Genomic DNA, 19,699 nt, shown 5'->3' with positions numbered 1-19,699 from the left:
TAGTAAGTGAATGGATCCTATAGTGTACTGTGCATCAAAAAGCTTGTAAACTCCTGACCTAGACCTAATTATCACTCTATAAAGTCAATCAAGTGTTCTAAATTAGGTTATAAGTAAGAATTCCATCAAAATGGGGTCAAAACAGCAGTCCCACTGCCACTGGGGCAATTTTTTTGACATTTTTGCATTAAGCTAGCTTTGAAGCTGTGTTATGGGTTTGTCGAAGTCTTGGATTCGATGAATTTTCAAGATTGAGACGGTATCTCCAAGAAAATACTCCAAAAACTCGGTTTTGATCAAGACTTCCTATTCTCGATGTTGAAAATCATTAGTAATGTCCCAGCAGCTACGCTGTACATTGCTCAATTCAGCAAATATAGCTCTATAAATGAAATAAATTATAAAATCGCTCCCAAAGCTCTTTCTTTCATCCAAGCTCCCGCTGAGCTTTCATTCCAGCACAAAATATATCCTCCAGTCAATCAAGATCAAAATCTTTGAAATATTCTATTTAAATTTCCTAAAACATTTCCCCCCAACCCTCATCTTCTGTCTAGACAACATCCGATAAAATTCTGACAAAATCTCTGACAAGGGACACTGCAGAAAAAAATAAAATGAAATTATAGAAAGTGTAAAATCATGTAGTGGCGATGAGAGATATGAAAAGTCCTTTACTAACTTTTTATCTCTTCATCCAATTTTTTTTTTGTGTCTGTTCTGCTTGTCCTGATTTTCGTTCTTGTTACAATTGCAGCTGAGTTGTAATTCAACGCAAGATAATATTTTTTTTGAGTCAGACACTGACGTGATGACTGTAAGTTCATTTTAAAGAGAGTAAAAGAACATCTCAAAATGACATGAAGGAACGAGAAAAGGAAATGTGAAGACATGGAAGAAAGTTCACTGATTGTGTCGTGTTTAAACAATAAAAGACTTGTGTTGGATGAATGGATTGAGGAAATGATACAAATAAATATTTAAAGTCATACATTACATCCATTCATCGCATCTACAGTGCTTAAAATTGTGGAACTTTGACTATATATTCCCAAAAAATCTACAACTAAGTGTACATAAGTGTGTGTTATACTATAAAATTAAATAAGATACATTATTATTAAAATAATAATAGTTATAGTGCTGTATATATGCTGATGATCCTCAACTTTATGCATTGTCGGATACACCATAATGCGGATTATATGGGGATTTATAAAACTCTATTTGTACAACTTATTTTTATTCATGAATATAAATGGTAAGTCTTTTGTGAATGACAAATGTTTTATTACAGTTTTTTTTATTTTTTATTATTTGGAAGGTGCATTTTTGGATTTTATGGCCTTTTTTGACATTTTTTAAACTGGATATTGAAGCTTTAAAAACATATAATTTAAAGGAAATTATAAATGAAAAATAATAAATTTAAAGTTTTAGATTGAAAATTAAAATTTTTAAATTGAAAATATTAAATTGAAAATTTTAAAATGAAAATAGAAAATTTTTAATTAAAGACATTAAAAATTTGGAAAAAAAAATGAAAATTCAAAAAATTTAGATTGAAACATCTTCTTTGAAAATTTCAAATTTAACAAGAAAAGAAAAATTTAATAAAATTGGAAAATTAGAAAATTAAAAATTGAAAAATTAAAGATTAAAAAGTTAAAAATTGAAAAGTTAAAAATACAAAATTAGAGAATGACTTAAAATTAATTTTTAAAGAAATTAATCATTTTGAAAATTAGTTTTTCAAAAGTTTTTCAAATCTGCATTTTTGCTTTTAACGTTAAAGAATAAATGAACAGAATCATTTTCAAGAATTTTAAATGAAATTAAAAAATTCAGTCTTTTAAATTGAAAATCTTTTCATAAATTTTAGAATGAAAAAAGATTGAATTTCATAAAAAATTATTGAAAAAAAAGTTAAATCTTAAATTTGAATTCAAATTCTTAAAATCTTAAATTTTAAATTTTCTTAAAATTTAGATTTTCTTAATTTTCAAATTTTGTTAAATTTCAATTTTTAAATTTTTGTAAATTTCAAATTTTCTTAAATTTCAAAATTTTCTTAAATTTCAAATTTCGAAATTTCTTAAATTTCATAAATTCATAAATTCAAAATTTTTTAAATTTTGAATGCAACAAAAATTAAATTACAAATTTTAGAATGTCCAAAAATGCACCCAAAACCAATTCCAGCGTCCAGCAAGAAATAAGCAACCTTCTTTCTTTCATCTCATTCCATCCTCCATTTTAAAATATAAACATTTTTATTGTGCTTATATTCATTCCTCTATACTTAATAATACAATGCTGTGCTGTGATTTTTTATGCTATCCGTCGCTATTCCTCTAGTCTTTTCTTTTTATCCTACGCCATGGTAAAATATATCATGAGAAAATATGCTGTTCTTTATAATTTCTTGTTTATAATTTATGCTCTAGTCTATGGAATAATCTCCATCATTTTGCCTTTCTCGCATCGTTGCTGCTGCCTTTATCAATATTTTGAGATACTTTTTTCTGCATCAATATTCTTTCAGTTTCTCACGTTTCTTCATTTTCCTTATTATACACAAAGTTGATGTCCTTTTGTGAAATATTGACTTTGATGTTCAAGTACATGATGTACATAAGTGGATGGTCTTCACATTTTACGTTCTTAATAAATTCAATTTGTAAGAAAACTGAATGAAAACTTTTAAGGATCCTCAACATTCATGCTTATTAATTCATTATGAATTTCAGCACGTTCATCTTATTAAGTCTGCGACAAAATTCTCCAAAAACGACAAATTTACCTCAAAAAAATTAAGAACAGTTCTGTCGCTGTCCTTCTTTTTAGCAATATTCATCCACATCCATCCACAAAAAATAAGAACTTTCAAAACGTGCCATAAAAGTTAATTAAGCGAAAAATTAATAAATTATCCGAGAACAATGAAAAATTCGATAAATTTTTAATTAAATTATTATTTTTCTATCGAATTAACTGAGTCTATTAGAGTGGAGTTTACATAAACTTTAAAAGCACTTTATGGTATTTTAAGCTTTACATATTAATTAAGGACGAAATTGCTTAATGCCTTGAAGTAGATTAAATGATCTGGTTAGTGAGGTAAATTTATGGTATTTTATACATAATTATTGAGTTTGTGAGAAGTTAAACTTGTTGTACTTGAGGCATGGAGGAGAGTGGGATTGAGGGGGGATTTGTCTCCTTATGCTTGAAATTCTCGAATTTTCTAGGGTACCGTTCACTTATGTAGGTTGTATACGTTATGTTTACTATGGGGAACATGCCTTTCTTCTTAACTTCCTTGTATGGTGCGCACGAGGGCCCATTGTTGCGCATAGGGAATGTCTAAAGACAGCTCTATCTAACAAGCTTTAAATTTTTGTTTTTTAGACCTTTCTTTCCCCTAAAAAGCGAAACGCGGACCTCAAATTTGCCTCAAATTTTGTATGGAGTAGGTAGACTCAAGTCGACTTTCCACATAAAATCTGAGTCTACTTCAAGCTCTGACAAAACATAACTAAGTGAAATCAAATATTCAAAAATTCACTCCATTTTATTACATCCTAACTACATCCCTGCCATATTTTGTTGCTCTAATTACACAAAACTGTTCGATTTACAAAATGCATTTTAGAAAGTACATCTGAGCTACAGTAAATGGTAATTGATACTCATCTGTTGTTTAATGAATGTGCAATTAAGTTAACAATGCTGTAGTTTATGCACAAGTTCAACTTAGTTCATAATAGGCGAATAATAAATCATTGATTGGCTATGTGATGAGACTGAAGTGATGAGGAATAATTTAGTGAAATTTAGGGTAAAATTAGGAATTTATGATGAGATTTTCGGGATATTTATTGCAAATGTTTCGGATTAGGGTGTCATAGACTAAGTATAACTGAATGTAGATCGTTTTTAGGGGGTAGAATGTGGATTTAAGGTCAAACCATACGTTTTTGAAAAAATTCTTGTCTACACCCTTGCCCGAATAATAAGTCGGTTAATCATCTCAATATTTGGCACCAGACATGACTCTGGTATGATGACTCGTGGTATAAAAAGAAGCATAAAAGCTATCATGTTGTCGTCAGGCACTCATATGTCTTTTCATTGACACAACAACGTAGCAGTGCTCCAGTGAATGCATTGTTCTGCTCGGGACAATTATTTCGAGTTTTGAGCATTTGTTCGTCCTCGACTGGATGTGTCTGAATAGCACAATTCGATTTAAACCAAATCCTTCAATAAATCAGAGTCATGTCTGCTTGTGAGCGAATTTTTGATCGATTTATCGACTTGTGTCATTCGGGATGAATTTAAACAATGAAAACTTCAAACTGCTTCTGACCTTTCAAGCCTCAAACAAACATTTATTCAAGTTCACGCTTTTAAAATTATCAGATCCACGCTTTTTTGCATGTTCGTGCTAACTGCAGATTTTAACAAATCCTGATAACATCAGTAACAATCCTGGCAATATTAAAATTACCAGTATATGCTGACTGTCCTCATACCACTATATCCAATACAAAAATGACTCATTATTCAACATACACAAAAAAAAGTTCCCAGACATATCCTCTTATCAACAAATGAACTCTGTCATTATGATAGCATTAATGGCACTTGTTAAGGAGAACAAATTTCATTAAATTAAGTCGATGAACTTAACACATCATTAGAAAAGCTTATTTGTATTCATAATGGGACATTAACCTGTAACCTTAGACATTATCAAGGTTAAATCAAGGAATGAATAAATTTTGTCTTGTGAATTTGGGGAAAAATTGTTTAAAAAATCGATTTGTGAATGAGGAAGTGCTTCCCGACTCTTAAAGATTGATCTAGACATAAAGGAATATTGTTCCGATAACAATGAACCTCAATGATGATTATTTTCATAGAATAAAAATCCATTAAAAGAATTTACATTATTTATTCATAGAAAATGCTTCAGCAACTCAATGAATCTACCAAAAATCATCATCATTTATTGCATATCACTTTGTATGGTATGCGAGTGGAAAAAAAGGTTATAGCAAATCGATTTCTGATCTCAAAAGCGATTCCGTTCATGATGATTGTTTCCTTTCGATGTAAATGCTTTTGGGGTATTTTTTTTCATGAATGAATCAATAATCGCAGTGAACTGCTTAAAGGCTTGAATAAAAAAAGGTTGAGGAGCATTGTTTAGATCAATTTTATAGGTGCGGATCGTGTTAAAGGGTTATGGACTTTGATATTGATATAAATGGTGAGAATTGTTGGAATTTGGATGAGGTATTGTCGGGTCATCAATGATTGATTTTGAAAATGTGGGGAAAATTGAAAATTTAAGCATTTTTGGGGAAAATGCTGAAATAACGTAATTCTAAAGCATTTCAAGGGGAAGATGAGGAGTGAATAAGGTTTTACAATTTTGCGACGGAGTTCAAATTTCGATTCAAGAATTTTGAAGATTAATTGCTATTTTCGACAATTTTGGCTATAATTTGGACAATATTGTTGAATTTTGGCTCAAATTTCCACAATTAATTTAGATTTAATTCGATTTTTAGCAATATTTTCGATTTGAATTCTTATTGTCTTTTACGGCACTTATCTTAACACCACCATGTACCAAATCCTCCTTCTAGTAGTTTATTCCTTCTAGACCGTTAATCCAAGCCACATAGTGCAGACCGAATCAAATACGACCATCCAGTTAACCGTACCAACTATTTACTTGCTTACTTACTGGAACAATGCTCCGACTTGAAGCCTAGTTTATTACAAAAGGCCTTATATCTGACTCTGTTACTGGGCACATGACAAAGCTTGTACCAACGACTACCACACCCAAATCATATTTAACAAAAAGTCTCAAACTCCCAAAATTTATTCAAAAATTACCAGTATAATGAACTCAACCTTAATAAAAATCCGAGACACACAAAAATTGTCTGCAATTTTCAAAAAAATAAAATTCCTAAGTTCAACATTTATATCAAATTAAAATCTAAATTTGTATTCAAAAGAAATCATCTCATCTTGTCTTGAAACATTTTCATCGTTCAGAATATTAACAGCTTTCAAACATGCTAGAAAATTTGAATTGCATTATCAAAGTAGAAAAAAAGTTATTAAGTGAATAGAAATTGTATTACAAGATAGAAACTTATATGAGAATTAAAATTGAAATTCATTTTTGTGAAGTAGAAGTAGTGCTGCATGCATACGCAATTCGGTTGGGAATTATATGCTACAATGTATTGAATGAGACGTCTTTAGAAATATTATAATAGAATATTAATATTTTTTGAGAGGGTTGGGAATTGTCGGGTATGGAATATATAGTAATGATTACAATTGCTGACTGCATCTAAGTTTATCTAAGAGATAAACTTGAAGTCAAGGGGCGGACACTATACTGACAGACACAATCATGTTTGAACCTGCTTCCTTGGTAGAAGTATAGCTTGATACAGTACTTTTGGAAGTGTTTTTGAGTGAAAAGTCGACTCCAAGTCAATCAGGTTTTGGTATTGATAGAGAAAATGCAGCATTTGGTATTGGTAATTGCCAGAAGTCAGTTAGCAATAGACTTGCTTTTAGATAACCTAAGAGAGGCCATGAATCACAAACTGATACTTCCGACCAGCTTAGTAAGGAACCTTTCACTTATTGCGTAACGCTCTTAGAGAAGGGCTGCACTACGAATGGAAGAGGGGGTCAAAAAGTCCATTTTTCGCGTTACGTACTAAGTGAACGTCCCCAATGTAAGTAAGTCAATCAAATGTCAGTAAACTCAAGCTTTAAACAGCAAAATTGCAATTAGGGATGTTATCACTGTTGATTTCCAATAGAAAACCAGCTCACCTTAATTGGCAACAGTTCACCATCCCTTGAACTCTCATCCTTTAAACAGCATATACAGTCATAATAATTCTATTCATTCACAGAATATGCACCGAAGCTCTATTCACAAAAAATGTGTATCCCAACTCAATCATTTCATCCTTTAGTTTGCTATTATATTTCCATCATGACAAGCCTTCATGCAAATATCATCGTCAAAGTTCCACAGATCCTGTAACTCTAATCTCATGAAAATGAGCCACAACGAGTTTAAACATTATCTTCTTTAAAGACATAAAGTAACAACTTAATGTGTAGGAAATTTGAGGAAAAGATTAATTTCATCAGCATCATTATTCCTTAATTCTTCCTTACTTCCTTCTTTTTGTCAGTTCTGTCTTCGCCATGACGCATTTGAATACACAATTTTTGTACAGTTTATGTTGAGCCGACGCTTTTTTTGGACTGTAAAAATGTATAGAGTGGATTGTTATACTCATGCAGAATATTCACGAATTTTCAGAATCATAAACTTTTTCGTTTCTTTTTTATGTTGACGACGATGAATGACGACGGACGGGGGTCTGTTTTGTTATCTCATTTGAGGGATGAGTGAGTGATGGCTTGGGTATGGTAAGGAGAGGATTTTTGTGGTTTTTTGGGATTTATTAAAGTGATTTTTTGATGGTGAATTTTGTAGATTTTTGCTATATTGTAGTTTAAGTATTGAAAAATCTGAGGCTGTAAAGGGGTGCAAGGGGATGAGGAACGGAGTAAGTTATGAATTTGACATCAAATCCCTCCTCACTATTGAATTCGCTCTTGATCCCATTTGAATTTGCTCTTACTTTCGAAGAAAATCAACAAAATGAAATAAAGTGCCAGCCCTGAACCACGCGGAAGTTCCAATAATCACAGAAAGGACCCAGAATCTGGCTTTTTTCATTGACATGATTCAAAGTGCATCTAAAAAAATCAATTTATTTATAAAAATACTTCAAAATGCATAAAAATATCCAATAAATTCATTACTGATGAGCATCAAGCATGAAAGAGAAATGATAAACATCAAGCATGAAAATCTTTAAAATTTCCAATATTTCCAGCATAAAAACCTTTTAAAAACTTAGTCCAGCTTATTTTAAATCTCCAAATATTCAATTCTAGGAATTATTCAACCCAATTGCCAAGCTATTTTCTCGTATTTTTACTTCTACAACCACCAGAAAATTCATCCGATATCATTTTGCCCAAATTTTCCTTCCTTCTGCCTGCACTGACATTCAATATTTTTTATGGGATCTTTCTTGGCGTAATTTTTTTGCTTGTATCATTATAAAGCCATTAATCATTTAAACCGTCTTAATTCTTCTTGTTTTTTTCTTCAACTTTTCTTCCTTTATTCCTCTTCATGTCCAAGCTGGACTTTATACTTTACAATGGCTCTTATTCCTGCAAAAAGTATGAAAATATTTTTATTGAATTTTTTACTCTTAATTTTTACATGAAATAGTTTTGTGATGTGAACAATTTGGACTGTGCATCTTCAAGTCTCTTTATTGGCATTCTTCATATTTATTGAATTTATGGACAGAATAAGAAGAGTTTCTAAGTAGATGAAAAAATAGAAAAATGATCAAAACGAAAGAAACATTCAAATTAAGACAACGAAAAAGTAATGGACATTTGGGGGAGGTACTTTTGTAAAAGACAAAGACTTCATTTTACCTGAGGTCATCAAAATAATTTGAAGATGAAGTTCATGAAAATACTTGAAATATGTAGAATTATTGCTGGTTTGGGGCTTCTTAGTGAGTCGATCTAGCTTGATAGCAGAATGGTTTATTAATTTGGTACCTAATTCCCTAACAGGCTAAAAGCATGCTGCCAAGAACCTGCTCTACTTGAATAAACTAGTAAAGCATGCTCACGAGCGTGCACTCAGCTTAATCTGTTCTGGATTATCGCAATGTCGACCCGGCTATTATAGGTTCTCGAGTCTCAACAGCAGAATTCATTCATTTGTCCTATTTTGAATCATATGCAGCAGGAACGCAGCTCAAAGTCTTTATTTGTAGATTACAGGCAATTATGTCATCAAAAATGGCGTTTATTCCACTTTAATTGAGTCCAGAGGTCTGGCTCGCATCCACGTCCCTTAAACAATTATTACCCGCGAATCACCCTAGTTAAAGCTATGGATCTCAACAATCTTAACAACTAAATGATTTTTCAGGCTGTTCCAATTCCCACAGTAAAATCTTCCATCACCAACTCTCACACACAAAAGTAAATCATCCCATTGAAAAATGCTAGATATCCATCAAAATGACATTTTCTCTTCCATCCACAGCACATCTCTTCTCGTTCATAATTCTCGTCTACAGCATTACATTCAAAGTCACATCTCGAAAAGCATTTATCATTTAATATCGCATGAAGTAAAAAAAAACTACTTAAAGGTCAATGAATTGTAAATTTTTCTGTTCATTGTCGTTGAACATCCTAGGGATATGTCTTGAGTGCTCTATAATTATTTCTGATAAAAGAGAGAAATTGTGTCGCTTTAGCAATAGTTTTCCTATTAAGCTGCAAATGACAGAAAAGTTATTACTAGTTGTGCGAATAGTTTTTGCTTTTGACTTATAATTGATTGGATTTGTGGATGAAAAGTCATTTGTTGGGGTTGAATTTAGTGAATTTATGGTAGCCCGGTGGGCATAAATGAAGAAGAGTCGGTCATGGAGCTTCAAAGACTCCGTTTATCCTCTTTTATTAGTACCAAATGAAATCAGGCTCTGTTTAGAGTTCAAATGATTGCAAAGTAAGGAAATGAGGTTCAGCGGCTCCGTAGCAGAGCCTTATTCACTTGTGTCGCTCGGGAAACTCAAAATTACATTTCAAACCAAAGCAAAAATTCAGATTTTCATGCAAAATTTTTAATTAAAAAAAACTCAGCATAATTTAAAAAGTTTTGCATTATACAGCGTTAATCTGTAAAATGTGGTTGACCAAATAGACCGCAAATTTATAATTATCAAGAGCAATATTAAGTCACTAATTAAAATTACAGAAAAATTCATCGAAAGAAGAGAAAAAAAAAGTCCATTAACTTGAAATCAAATTACGGGCACGTTGTTGAGCTTAAATGTCATTCAATGTTGACGTCCAACTCGAGGTGTGAAAGCTTTATGACTGATGGAAGCTATAATGAGCTTATTTTTTAGTTGAACACCATTTTTGAACGATTCTTTGTGCAAATTTTAATTACATAAAATTCCGTAAAACTCCTTAATTGAATTTTTTTCAATTCAAACTTTTTTCCCATAGAGTCACACAGCACATCCACAAACTGAAACACTCAAAACCCATAAAAATAACGATTAAATGGTTTTTGCTCCAATTTTTCATAAATTGAATTATTTTTTTTTTCTTTTATCAGCAAGAAAATGTTTTGTTCGATTCCTATTATTTTTGCTGCAATCGACAAAGCAATATGCTCGCATTCATTTGTGCACAAAAAGCTTCTATATTTTACCCCCTCTTTTTATTTATCAATTTTCAATTTGTTTGTATTTTTAATGCTAAAGGTTTTTGTGTGCTGTGATGATTTATGCTTTGGGGATGGCAGTTTGTCTTAAAAGGTGTGCTTGCTATTGGGATGTATTTAGAGATCGTCATGTCAAGAGAAGGATTTTAGTCAGGTGGGAAGGTTATGGAGTCAGTCATTTGAGACTTTCGAATTTCTTCAAGTTTACATCTAAGTATAATTGAGGACACACTAGTGTGCCCTTCTAGAACTCATCTAGTCATGAGCAGCGAAAAATGGCAATGATCAAGTTGGTTAGGAAGCTGGGCAATCGACTCAAATATCCCGGGCTCGATTTCAGGGATAGTCTAGTTCAATTCGAATGCTTTTTCGCTGTTCTAGTCACACCAACTCGGTTTGTGTGATTCGCGACACACAAATTGTGGCTAGATACGTTGCATTGAAATACTGTATAGTCATACCAAGAGCAGGGATTTTGAAGTCAATCATTAAGGTTTTCTAATATTCTTACATCACATCTAAGCATAATTTACGATACACTAGTGTAGCAAGTCTCACAGGTTGAACACCAATATTCTAGACTTGATACTTACTCCTTACTGCCAGCATGCTCCGTTGTGGAGCCTAGGATTCTACAAAACGCCTTCCATCTGACTCTATTGCTGGCCTTATCACAGAGTGCTTAGATAACATTGATCAAGATGGAAAATGGAAGCTTTGACCACCCAAGCTACCTTCTGCTGAATACGTGCCTGTTATGTAGAGCTTAGACTACAGTAAAAGACTTCTTTTCAGACTCTGTAGCTTGCCCTGTCACCTAGTTTGTAAATATTATATTACAGCACGTGAAGCTGACATTCTTTCATTATTGTTCAATGTCAAGGAGCTTGTAAAACTCTTGATCGCCGTTTTCCTTGCAGCTTCCAACCAACCGCCGTTCATCAAACCACATCAACCCAAGTAAATGCTCCTTACATCCCACATAAAATAATAACTTCCCTACCACAACTGCTCTTCTTTATAATTCAATTGAACTAGAAAGAAAAGCATTATTTTATAGCTCGAAGTTAATGCAACAGTTCCACAAATTGCAACAAAATTACAATGCATTCCTATACCCCCCTGACTGTGTTTGTATGTACATAAAAAATAATAGTAACAGTAGAGAATTTCTCTTTGTTATATCTAGAAATCGAAGGGAAAGAATCCTTTAAATGAGAAAATATTTTCATATAAAAGCACAAAAAAGGAAAATCGATAGCTCACAGAAATAAGAAGGCAAGCGAGCAGAAGCTACAAAGAATGTGAAAGGCAAAAAAAAGTGCTTTATCTTACTCGAAGGAGCAATTGCTGTTGCTTTCCATTTTTTCTTCTCTTTTATCTCATCTTCAACTGTTTGAAATAATTCGAATGGAATTGCTGGCATAAGCTTTTCTAAGCTATATAAGCTTATACATATGATTTTAGTGTATGAATTGCTGCTTTTTATGAAGCAAAATCCTTTTTAAGATTTTTTTTGCTTAATTTTTTTTTGCTTCCAATTCTTACGGGAGTCTGATTTCATTTTATGTCTTTTCGTGAATAAATTCCGTCAGATTTCTAAGGCATGGCTTGAATATTTTTAAAACGAACGTGATAATCCGATGCATATTGAGAATGGAATATTTCTACAAAATTTAATATTTTTTGGATTTTCGTACAACAAAGTGCTTCCTGGAATGCATTAGACATTGCCAAAAAGGATGAAAGAGAAATGGTGATTCTTGATCTTCTAAGAAATGGATGTGTCGTATCTTTTCCAATAGATTCACATATCACTTGATGTTTACTTATTCATATGAATAACGATATGTAGCAATAGATTCTGACAAGAATCAGGATCAAAGTGCCTCTAGCTCTTTGCTTTGTGTAATCACATCGGATCTATAGAATCCTTCTTCATTATTATTATTATTATGGATGTACGTCTTCACCTCGTTGGCCGTTCAGATCGATTGTGACTCATGGCTTCCTTCTTCATTAATAAAGATGTGGTTAAGGATATTCAATGAATTTTGGAGCCTAGAGATTAGTCTGCGTCAATCTACGTTTAGTCGACCATATGTCAAGTCATATGTAAGCTTGATATTTGAGTAATTTGCCATTAAATGTCAAGTCACAAGCTCACCATGAAATGTCAATAATTTCATGAAATGTATTCAATAATTATTTCAAAGCAGTTTCTCTGGTTTTCCTCTCAGTAGCTATCCCTAACAGACAAAGAGCATGCTTTCAAGGTACAATATACCACTTTGGTATCTAAAAGCGATCTCTTTGCTTGTTATGGGTATGCAAGTTGAGCTAGATCTATGCTAGAAATTAGAGCAATATCTAAGCGACACAAATAAGAAAGGCTTCACTACGAATCCTCTGAGGTTCTGTCTATGGTTCAAATTTTATTAAAATCAAATAGACGCTGGTGTACATCAATTCTGGAAGCCATATGGCCATTTGATTTAATAATTTGATATTTTCATTTATGCCATTTGGGATTGTCCAAGTCAGACCTTGAACAAGTCTGTTGATCATTAGGCTAGTGTGAATCCGACACTAAGTCAAAGTAACGCTTACCTGTTTGTGGTCCTTAATAGTTACCAGAAGTGGATGATTTGATCTAAATTAATGAAAGGCTTCAAATACAAAAATCCTTAAACCAAACAATACATTACGAAACTCAAAACCAACACTGCCGTCCCATGTCCCCATCCGAGTGGTGTACATCCCTGACCCATTTAAGCACACATGATACAAACAATCAAAGAAATATCTGACACAAGAAATCAAAGAAATATCTGACAAAAATATCCTAAACAATTCCAGAATCTTTATCTCTCTACTTTTTTTTATAGACATCCATTCTTCTCATTTTTATAGACAAGAGAAGCAGCAAAAAAAAGTTTAAACTAATCGAATTTTATCGACACAACTTAATGAATCGAAAAGAAAGAAAATAAATATTTTAAGGTTTAAAGCAAAAAGCATTCCTTGAGGGTTGTGAACAAAAGGAAAGTTTAGGTATTTGATGAGAATTTCCACAAAAAAATATTGAAAAATTGAGAATAAAATTGTCTTCAAACTCGTTTAGGATTTAAGGCTGTCATTTGGCTTTAGAATATTTCACATGCTGTACAAAAAGAGATTGTTAAATTCAGCATAGACTCAATTTTAAATGGATTGGAATTTCTCATTCAATAAAGTTCGATTATTGAAAATTCCTAAAAATGCTAAAAATATAATAAAAAGTTTTTAAATTCTTTTCCGCTTCTTTTAATATCCAAAAAGTTCCTCATAATGAAATTTTCTTCCCTCTTAAAGATCTCTTCATCAATTCCTTCTTAAAAAGCTACAAATCATTCCTAAATAAACTTCTGCAGAAAATTCTTGTTAAATTCTTCACAGTTTGAGATTTTTTTCTTTCTTTTCTTGCTCAATTATTTGCGTACTGAATAAAATTGTTGTCTCGTGATGAGCAAAAGAGAATGGAAAATGACGACTGAGTTGCTTCCTCTTTTGTAAAATAAACATTTCCCGCTTGGAGAATTATGAATAAGAAAAGGGAAGGTTCGTGAATTATGGAACGTTGAAAATAGCATTTTTAGACGCGCTTTTTCCACGGTATTAACTTGTTTACTACTTGTAACCATTCCTAACAGGCAAAGAGCATGTTCTTGAGAGCTTGCTCACTTTAAATATACTAGATGAGCATGCTCGAGAGCGGTGCTGTCGGCTAACTCTGCTATTGAGAACATATTCTTAAGGCTGCTCTTGGGCCTGCTAACACATGTTCCTATTTGTAGCTTAGGTTTCAACAAAAGGCTTTCAATCTGACTCTGATGCCTGCATTATCACTTAGTTTGAACAAATTGTCTGTCCGAATATTCAGCTGACATTCTTTTTTCACTGGTTTGCGTCAAGTAGCTTTTGGAGCTCCTGATCACCGTTTCCTTGGATACCATCTATCCATGGTTTCCCTTGTGGATTCCATTTAAGGACAGAGTAGCAAACTTGCGCTTCTGTCCCAGCAATGATGAACTTCCTGATCTGAATCTCCTTGTTGATGCTTTGTTGACCTGATTTTTGCAGACCTTCTAATTCAAAGCATTAAATGTTACGTAATTTACGAACATCTCCATCATTACATAATTCTGTAAATAATAAGAAAGCTAATATAAATCGAAAACTTGTTAGAAGGGAATTTGAAGCACAGCCAAAGAAGAATCACCAAAAAATAATAATTTCAAATTATTACATAATGCAGCAGCACTTCCGTGTCTTATAAATCATCAAAATTAACCAACATTATAAATCCTTCAAAAAAGTTCAACTTCCGCTTCTAAAAAAACTAAAAATCAAAACTTTTTCATAAGATTATGAAACTTCATGTCACTTTCTCATCATTCAGGAAAAGTTTAGCTTCATAAAATTTAAATGTCTTGAAAAACTAAGATAAATTTGAGATAAATAAGATCGCGCAGCAAAAGTTTTTAAAGATTGTGCATAGAAAAGATTTTTTATATTAAATGCGAGGAAGATTTTATAGCAAAATACTTGTTAGCATGTGCTTTGGGGATGTATTTATGATGTGAATTTGTGATTTTTGGTGTTTTCTAGAAACTTGAAGTTGGAGAATCGGATTTTGTATGAAAAAGTCGACTCAAGTTGACTCAGATCGACTCAAGTTGACTCGAATCGACTCAAGTTGACTCAGATCGACTCAAGTTGACTCAGATCGACTCAAGTTGACTCAGATCGACTCAAGTTGACTCAGATCGACTCAAGTTGGCTCGGGTTGACTCAAGTGGACTCGAATCGACTCAAGTTGACTCGGATCGACTTAAGTTGACTCAAGTTAACTCAGTTGCACATAAAATTTAAGTTGACTTCGAGTTCTGGATTTTTCATAGCTTTAAGTATGACTTGGAGCTTTAATGTTACGATTTGGAGCTTGGATGCTCCGACTTAGAGTCTCGGTTGCTACAAAAGGCCTTTCATCTGTGTCTATTGCTGGCCAAATCACAAAGCTTGTACAAATTCTCAGTTTTGACATCTTACTGGCATTCCTTCATTACTGTCCTACGCCATGTTGCTCTTAGAGCACCAGGACACCTGTTCCCTAGTGGATTCCAGAAAAGGAGAGTACAGCAAGCTTGTGTCTCTCTCCCAGCTACAACACTATCCTGAGAAAAGAAATTTAGCGAAGCCCTAACAATTTCATTGAATTTTGATTCTTAATTAATGAAAATTCACCCTTAAATGACGTGTAACAATAATTATCACATCATATTCTTATCAAATCAATTTCCAACAAACTCATCAATCACTCAATTTACAGCATACCCAAACCCATTCCTACTTGTCTTCATTCATTCATAAAAACAGAATCCTTCAAATCTAAAACTTTATTCGTTCCCATTTCATTTTCTATGATCTTAGATAAATTCATTTATTCAGCATGTAGGATGAATAAAAAGAAGAAGAAAAACTTTTTTATGCACAATTCGCGTACTTCAAAGTTTCAATGAAAAAAGATAGATAAAATAAAAGTTTCTCGTACATGCTGTATGCTTACCATCCGTATGCTCCGCATCGTCTTCATCTTGTGGATGAGATAACATATACGAGTGCTATAGATTATGACGGAATAAAAAAAAAGAACAAAAAAAAAAGTTGATGATTTATTGAAGTTTAAACCCATGCCACATACACATGTATCCATCATAATAGTGTCAAATGAAATTTTCATAAGTTTGAAAGCGGAGATGAAAAGATAGTAAAAAAAAAAGTTATAGGAATCTCCTCCATCCTGATAGGGGTAAGTTCAGTTGTCTCATTTAAGGCGTGTATGATGAAGAAGTTTAGGAAAAAACTTTTATGGTGAATTATGGCTTCACAAAACTGGAACAAAAGTTCGTCGATAAAAAAGAAAATTTTTTTTCCATATTCAGTCAAATATAGGACTTCAGAGTATTTATGAGCAGCATAAAGAGATAAATGAATTTTTATGATCGATTGGATTTCGGATGGGATCCAAAAAAAAAGTTGAAAAACCATAAATTTTATCGGAAATGAACACAATATGAAAAAAGGGGAAAAAGTATAAAAATTTCATCATTAAAATTATTTGAAAATCGTGGGAAATTTGGCAACAAATTCCCGCGGTCATAGAAATTGAAATATATTAAAATTTATCGACCAATTTTTCTGATTATGGATGTGGCAATGCTTTTAATTTGTTAATCGATTGAAATTTTTTATTTTCAATAAATTATATTAACTTTCAATCTGAGATTTATGGCCTTTGAATGATAAACTGTGGATATATATTTGATTTTGTCTGGTATGCTGACTGGTTCTGGGAAGAATAATGTTGTTTTTTTCAATTTTATTGTCAAATATCAATAAGTGAATCATTGGAAATAGGTAGTTAAAAATGAGACAATTAATCCTGCTTTGTGTGGCTTCTTGAGCTGCAAAAATGAAGAAAGCTCAGCCATGGAGCTTTTAAGGCTGCGGTAGAGCTCTTTCATTGACAAATTAATGGAAGCCACCTACCAGAGTTACGGTGACAGGTACCTGTCACAGGTAGAGGTGTCAGGTTCTGTCAAAAGATGACCTGTCACAGATCGTTACCTGTTGACGGTAGACAGCAGAGACATTGCAACTCTGGACCTACATATGCAGGTTAAATGACAATAATTGGTATTAGTAGAAGAGTCTTAAAATCCAGTTTAAGGACACTTCTTCATCTGTGTTTCTTGGGGTTGTTTTTCGCTCAGGCTTGAATGTCGTTCGGACTTGTGTTTCGCTCGGGCTTATACACATGTGTCCAGGGACGTAGGCAGAAAAATTTAGCTGGATTTTGAGTTTTTATTTGAAATGACAACCATACTGATGCTTCATTTGTAGAGATGTCTTGAACCATTTTGTGCTGATAATTTAGCTTTAATGGGGGTGTTGGTCAACGACAAAATGGGAAACCCGCGGGTTTCTGCGGAATTCTGCGAGTTTTTGCAGGATTTTCCCGCGGGAATTCTGAGGGTTTTTCCCGCGGGTTTTTCGTTGTGTCGTTGACCGACAATCCTTTAATGGAGCCCTTACAGATCGGTATCGAGGTCTTCTGCATTTGTATCACTTGGGCTTGTGTGTAGCTCGGGTTTTTGTGTAGCTCGAGATTGTGTGTCGCTCAGGTTTCAGTGTAGCTCGGGCTTGTGTGAGCACAGAGGCGTAGAAAGCTTTTTAAGATCTATAAATTGTTTATTGAAACTAGTTTTAAGCTTCTAACTAGTTTGTAAACCGTTTAACCCGAGTTTGCATGAATCCATTGTGAAGGTGGCTCCAATGGAGGCGTGACTCCCAAATTTCTGCGAATTCTCTTTTCAATCACGTCCATGAACTCTACACTATTAAAAATTCATCGAATATCACTTCAAAAGAGAATTTTTCTCAAACTCATTCAGCCTCCAATGTATGCCTTTAAGCATCCTATTCTCAAATGTTTCCATATTATTTCACATAATCACGTACAATTTTTTCTTCCATCAAACAATAATCGTTCATTGTACTCAGTCAACTCCCAATACAGCATACTGAAACTGACAGAAATGGAGCACCATTCATATACATACATGCTCATATAACCCATTTCCCATGTTGAATAGATTAACTTTGATGAAATTGAATTTTTGCCTTGCCAGTTTTCATTCAATTTTCACCTTAAAAAATGAAATTTACATGAAGAAAATCCTAGATTACCCTTTAATATTTCCATTAAAGCTCCTTTTTCTTTTCCATCCATTCGCATTTCTCCACGTACGTGGTGTATTGGGATTATTCAATATTCAACAAGTTCTGATAACATTTTTTTGGTTATTGCTGAATATTTTTGTATTGTTGAAGGTTTCCATCAATCGAACGGAATCGATGAAATTATTCAGAAGAATATTGACTTTGATTTGAAAAATTGAATTTGAAATGGAAATTGTGAATATTTTTTGAAATATTGAGGCAATGCGGAAAATGTTGAAAATATTCATGCGTAAATGTATAGCAGGTTGTCGATTACAAAATGTGTAAACATGGTATCATATAAGTAAATACTAATTTAATTTAATTATAGGCAATAATTTGTCATCAACCACATGTGTGTGTATGTGATAAAATTCATTAATTTTTTTAGGGGAACTGAGCTTTGTTGGGAATTTTTTTTTGGAAGCTTTAAAGAAATTAGAAATTTTAATTTTGAAATATTTTAAATTTAACATTTTATGGAATTCTAAAAATTAAATTAAAATTCAAAAATTAAATTTAAAATTTTATTAAAAATTCAAATTTAAATTTTGTTAAAATTTCAATTTTTTAATATTTTTTGAAATTACAATTTTTGTAAAATTTGTTAAAATTTTAAATTTTTTAAAAATTTGTTAAAATTTAAATTTTTAAAATTTGTCAAAATTTCAAATTTTTAAAATTTGTGAAGAAGTTCAAATTTTTAAAAATTTGTTAAGAGCTTTAAATTTTTAAAAATTATTGAAAATTTCAATATTTTAAAATTCGTTGAAAATTTCAATTTTAAAATTTATTGAAAATTTAATTTTTAAAATTTATTGAAAATTTTTTTTTAAAATATGTTGTAAATTTTAACTATACAAAATTTGTCAAAAATTTTAATTTTTAATATTTGTTAAAGAATTTAATATTTTCAAATTTGTTAATATTGCAAATTTTGAAATTTTGACGAAATTTTAAACTTTAAAAAAAATAAAAATTTTAAAATTTTTAAAAATCAAATAAAAGTTAAAACATTCTAAATTTCTATCCACATACCTAACCCCCTACAAATCTCTAACATTATATAAACAATCACAAGCGATTATAAACGCAAAATATTAGCTTAAGCTATATTAAATTTTAAATTAATGTTACACTGATTATGATTACCATATTTAAATTATTGAATAAATATTTAAATTTTCAAAATATATATGATTTAATATTTACTTCAAGCGTTTGAATATTTCCCAAAAAGTTAATCACAAAAAACCCACATAATTTGATTTAATTCATTAAAAAATATTTCACATTGAATATCATCGCGTGGTAAAATTTCTTGTGGCTTCTTCAAGGTTTATTGAAAGAGAAACAGAATCAATTTTCATTTTCATTATCGAATGAGACGTGCAATGAGATACTAATGAAGCCAGATATATTCAAATGAGTGGGATTTCGGGGAAAATCTTTTGTATGTTGCAT

The 19,699-nt window shown here is 32.0% G+C and overlaps 1 protein-coding gene across 1 annotated transcript in view; it reads left to right on the top strand.

Annotated features, from left to right (window-relative positions):
* Positions 1 to 19,699, top strand: part of LOC139086739 (protein amalgam-like) — a 53,051-nt gene that overhangs the window by 10,145 nt on the left and 23,207 nt on the right. The window contains exon 2 of the mRNA XM_070635320.1: positions 758 to 1,261. Coding sequence (XP_070491421.1) covers positions 1,195 to 1,261 — 67 coding nt within the window. The 5' untranslated portion in view covers positions 758 to 1,194. The remainder of the gene's footprint in view (positions 1 to 757; positions 1,262 to 19,699) is intronic.

The sequence above is a fragment of the Chironomus tepperi genome, unplaced genomic scaffold, assembly GCF_022539635.2.
Source record: "Chironomus tepperi strain 1889 unplaced genomic scaffold, CSIRO-AGI_Ctep_v1 contig_88, whole genome shotgun sequence".
Lineage (NCBI taxonomy): Eukaryota > Metazoa > Arthropoda > Insecta > Diptera > Chironomidae > Chironomus > Chironomus tepperi.
This window is presented reverse-complemented; position numbering and strand designations above follow the sequence as displayed.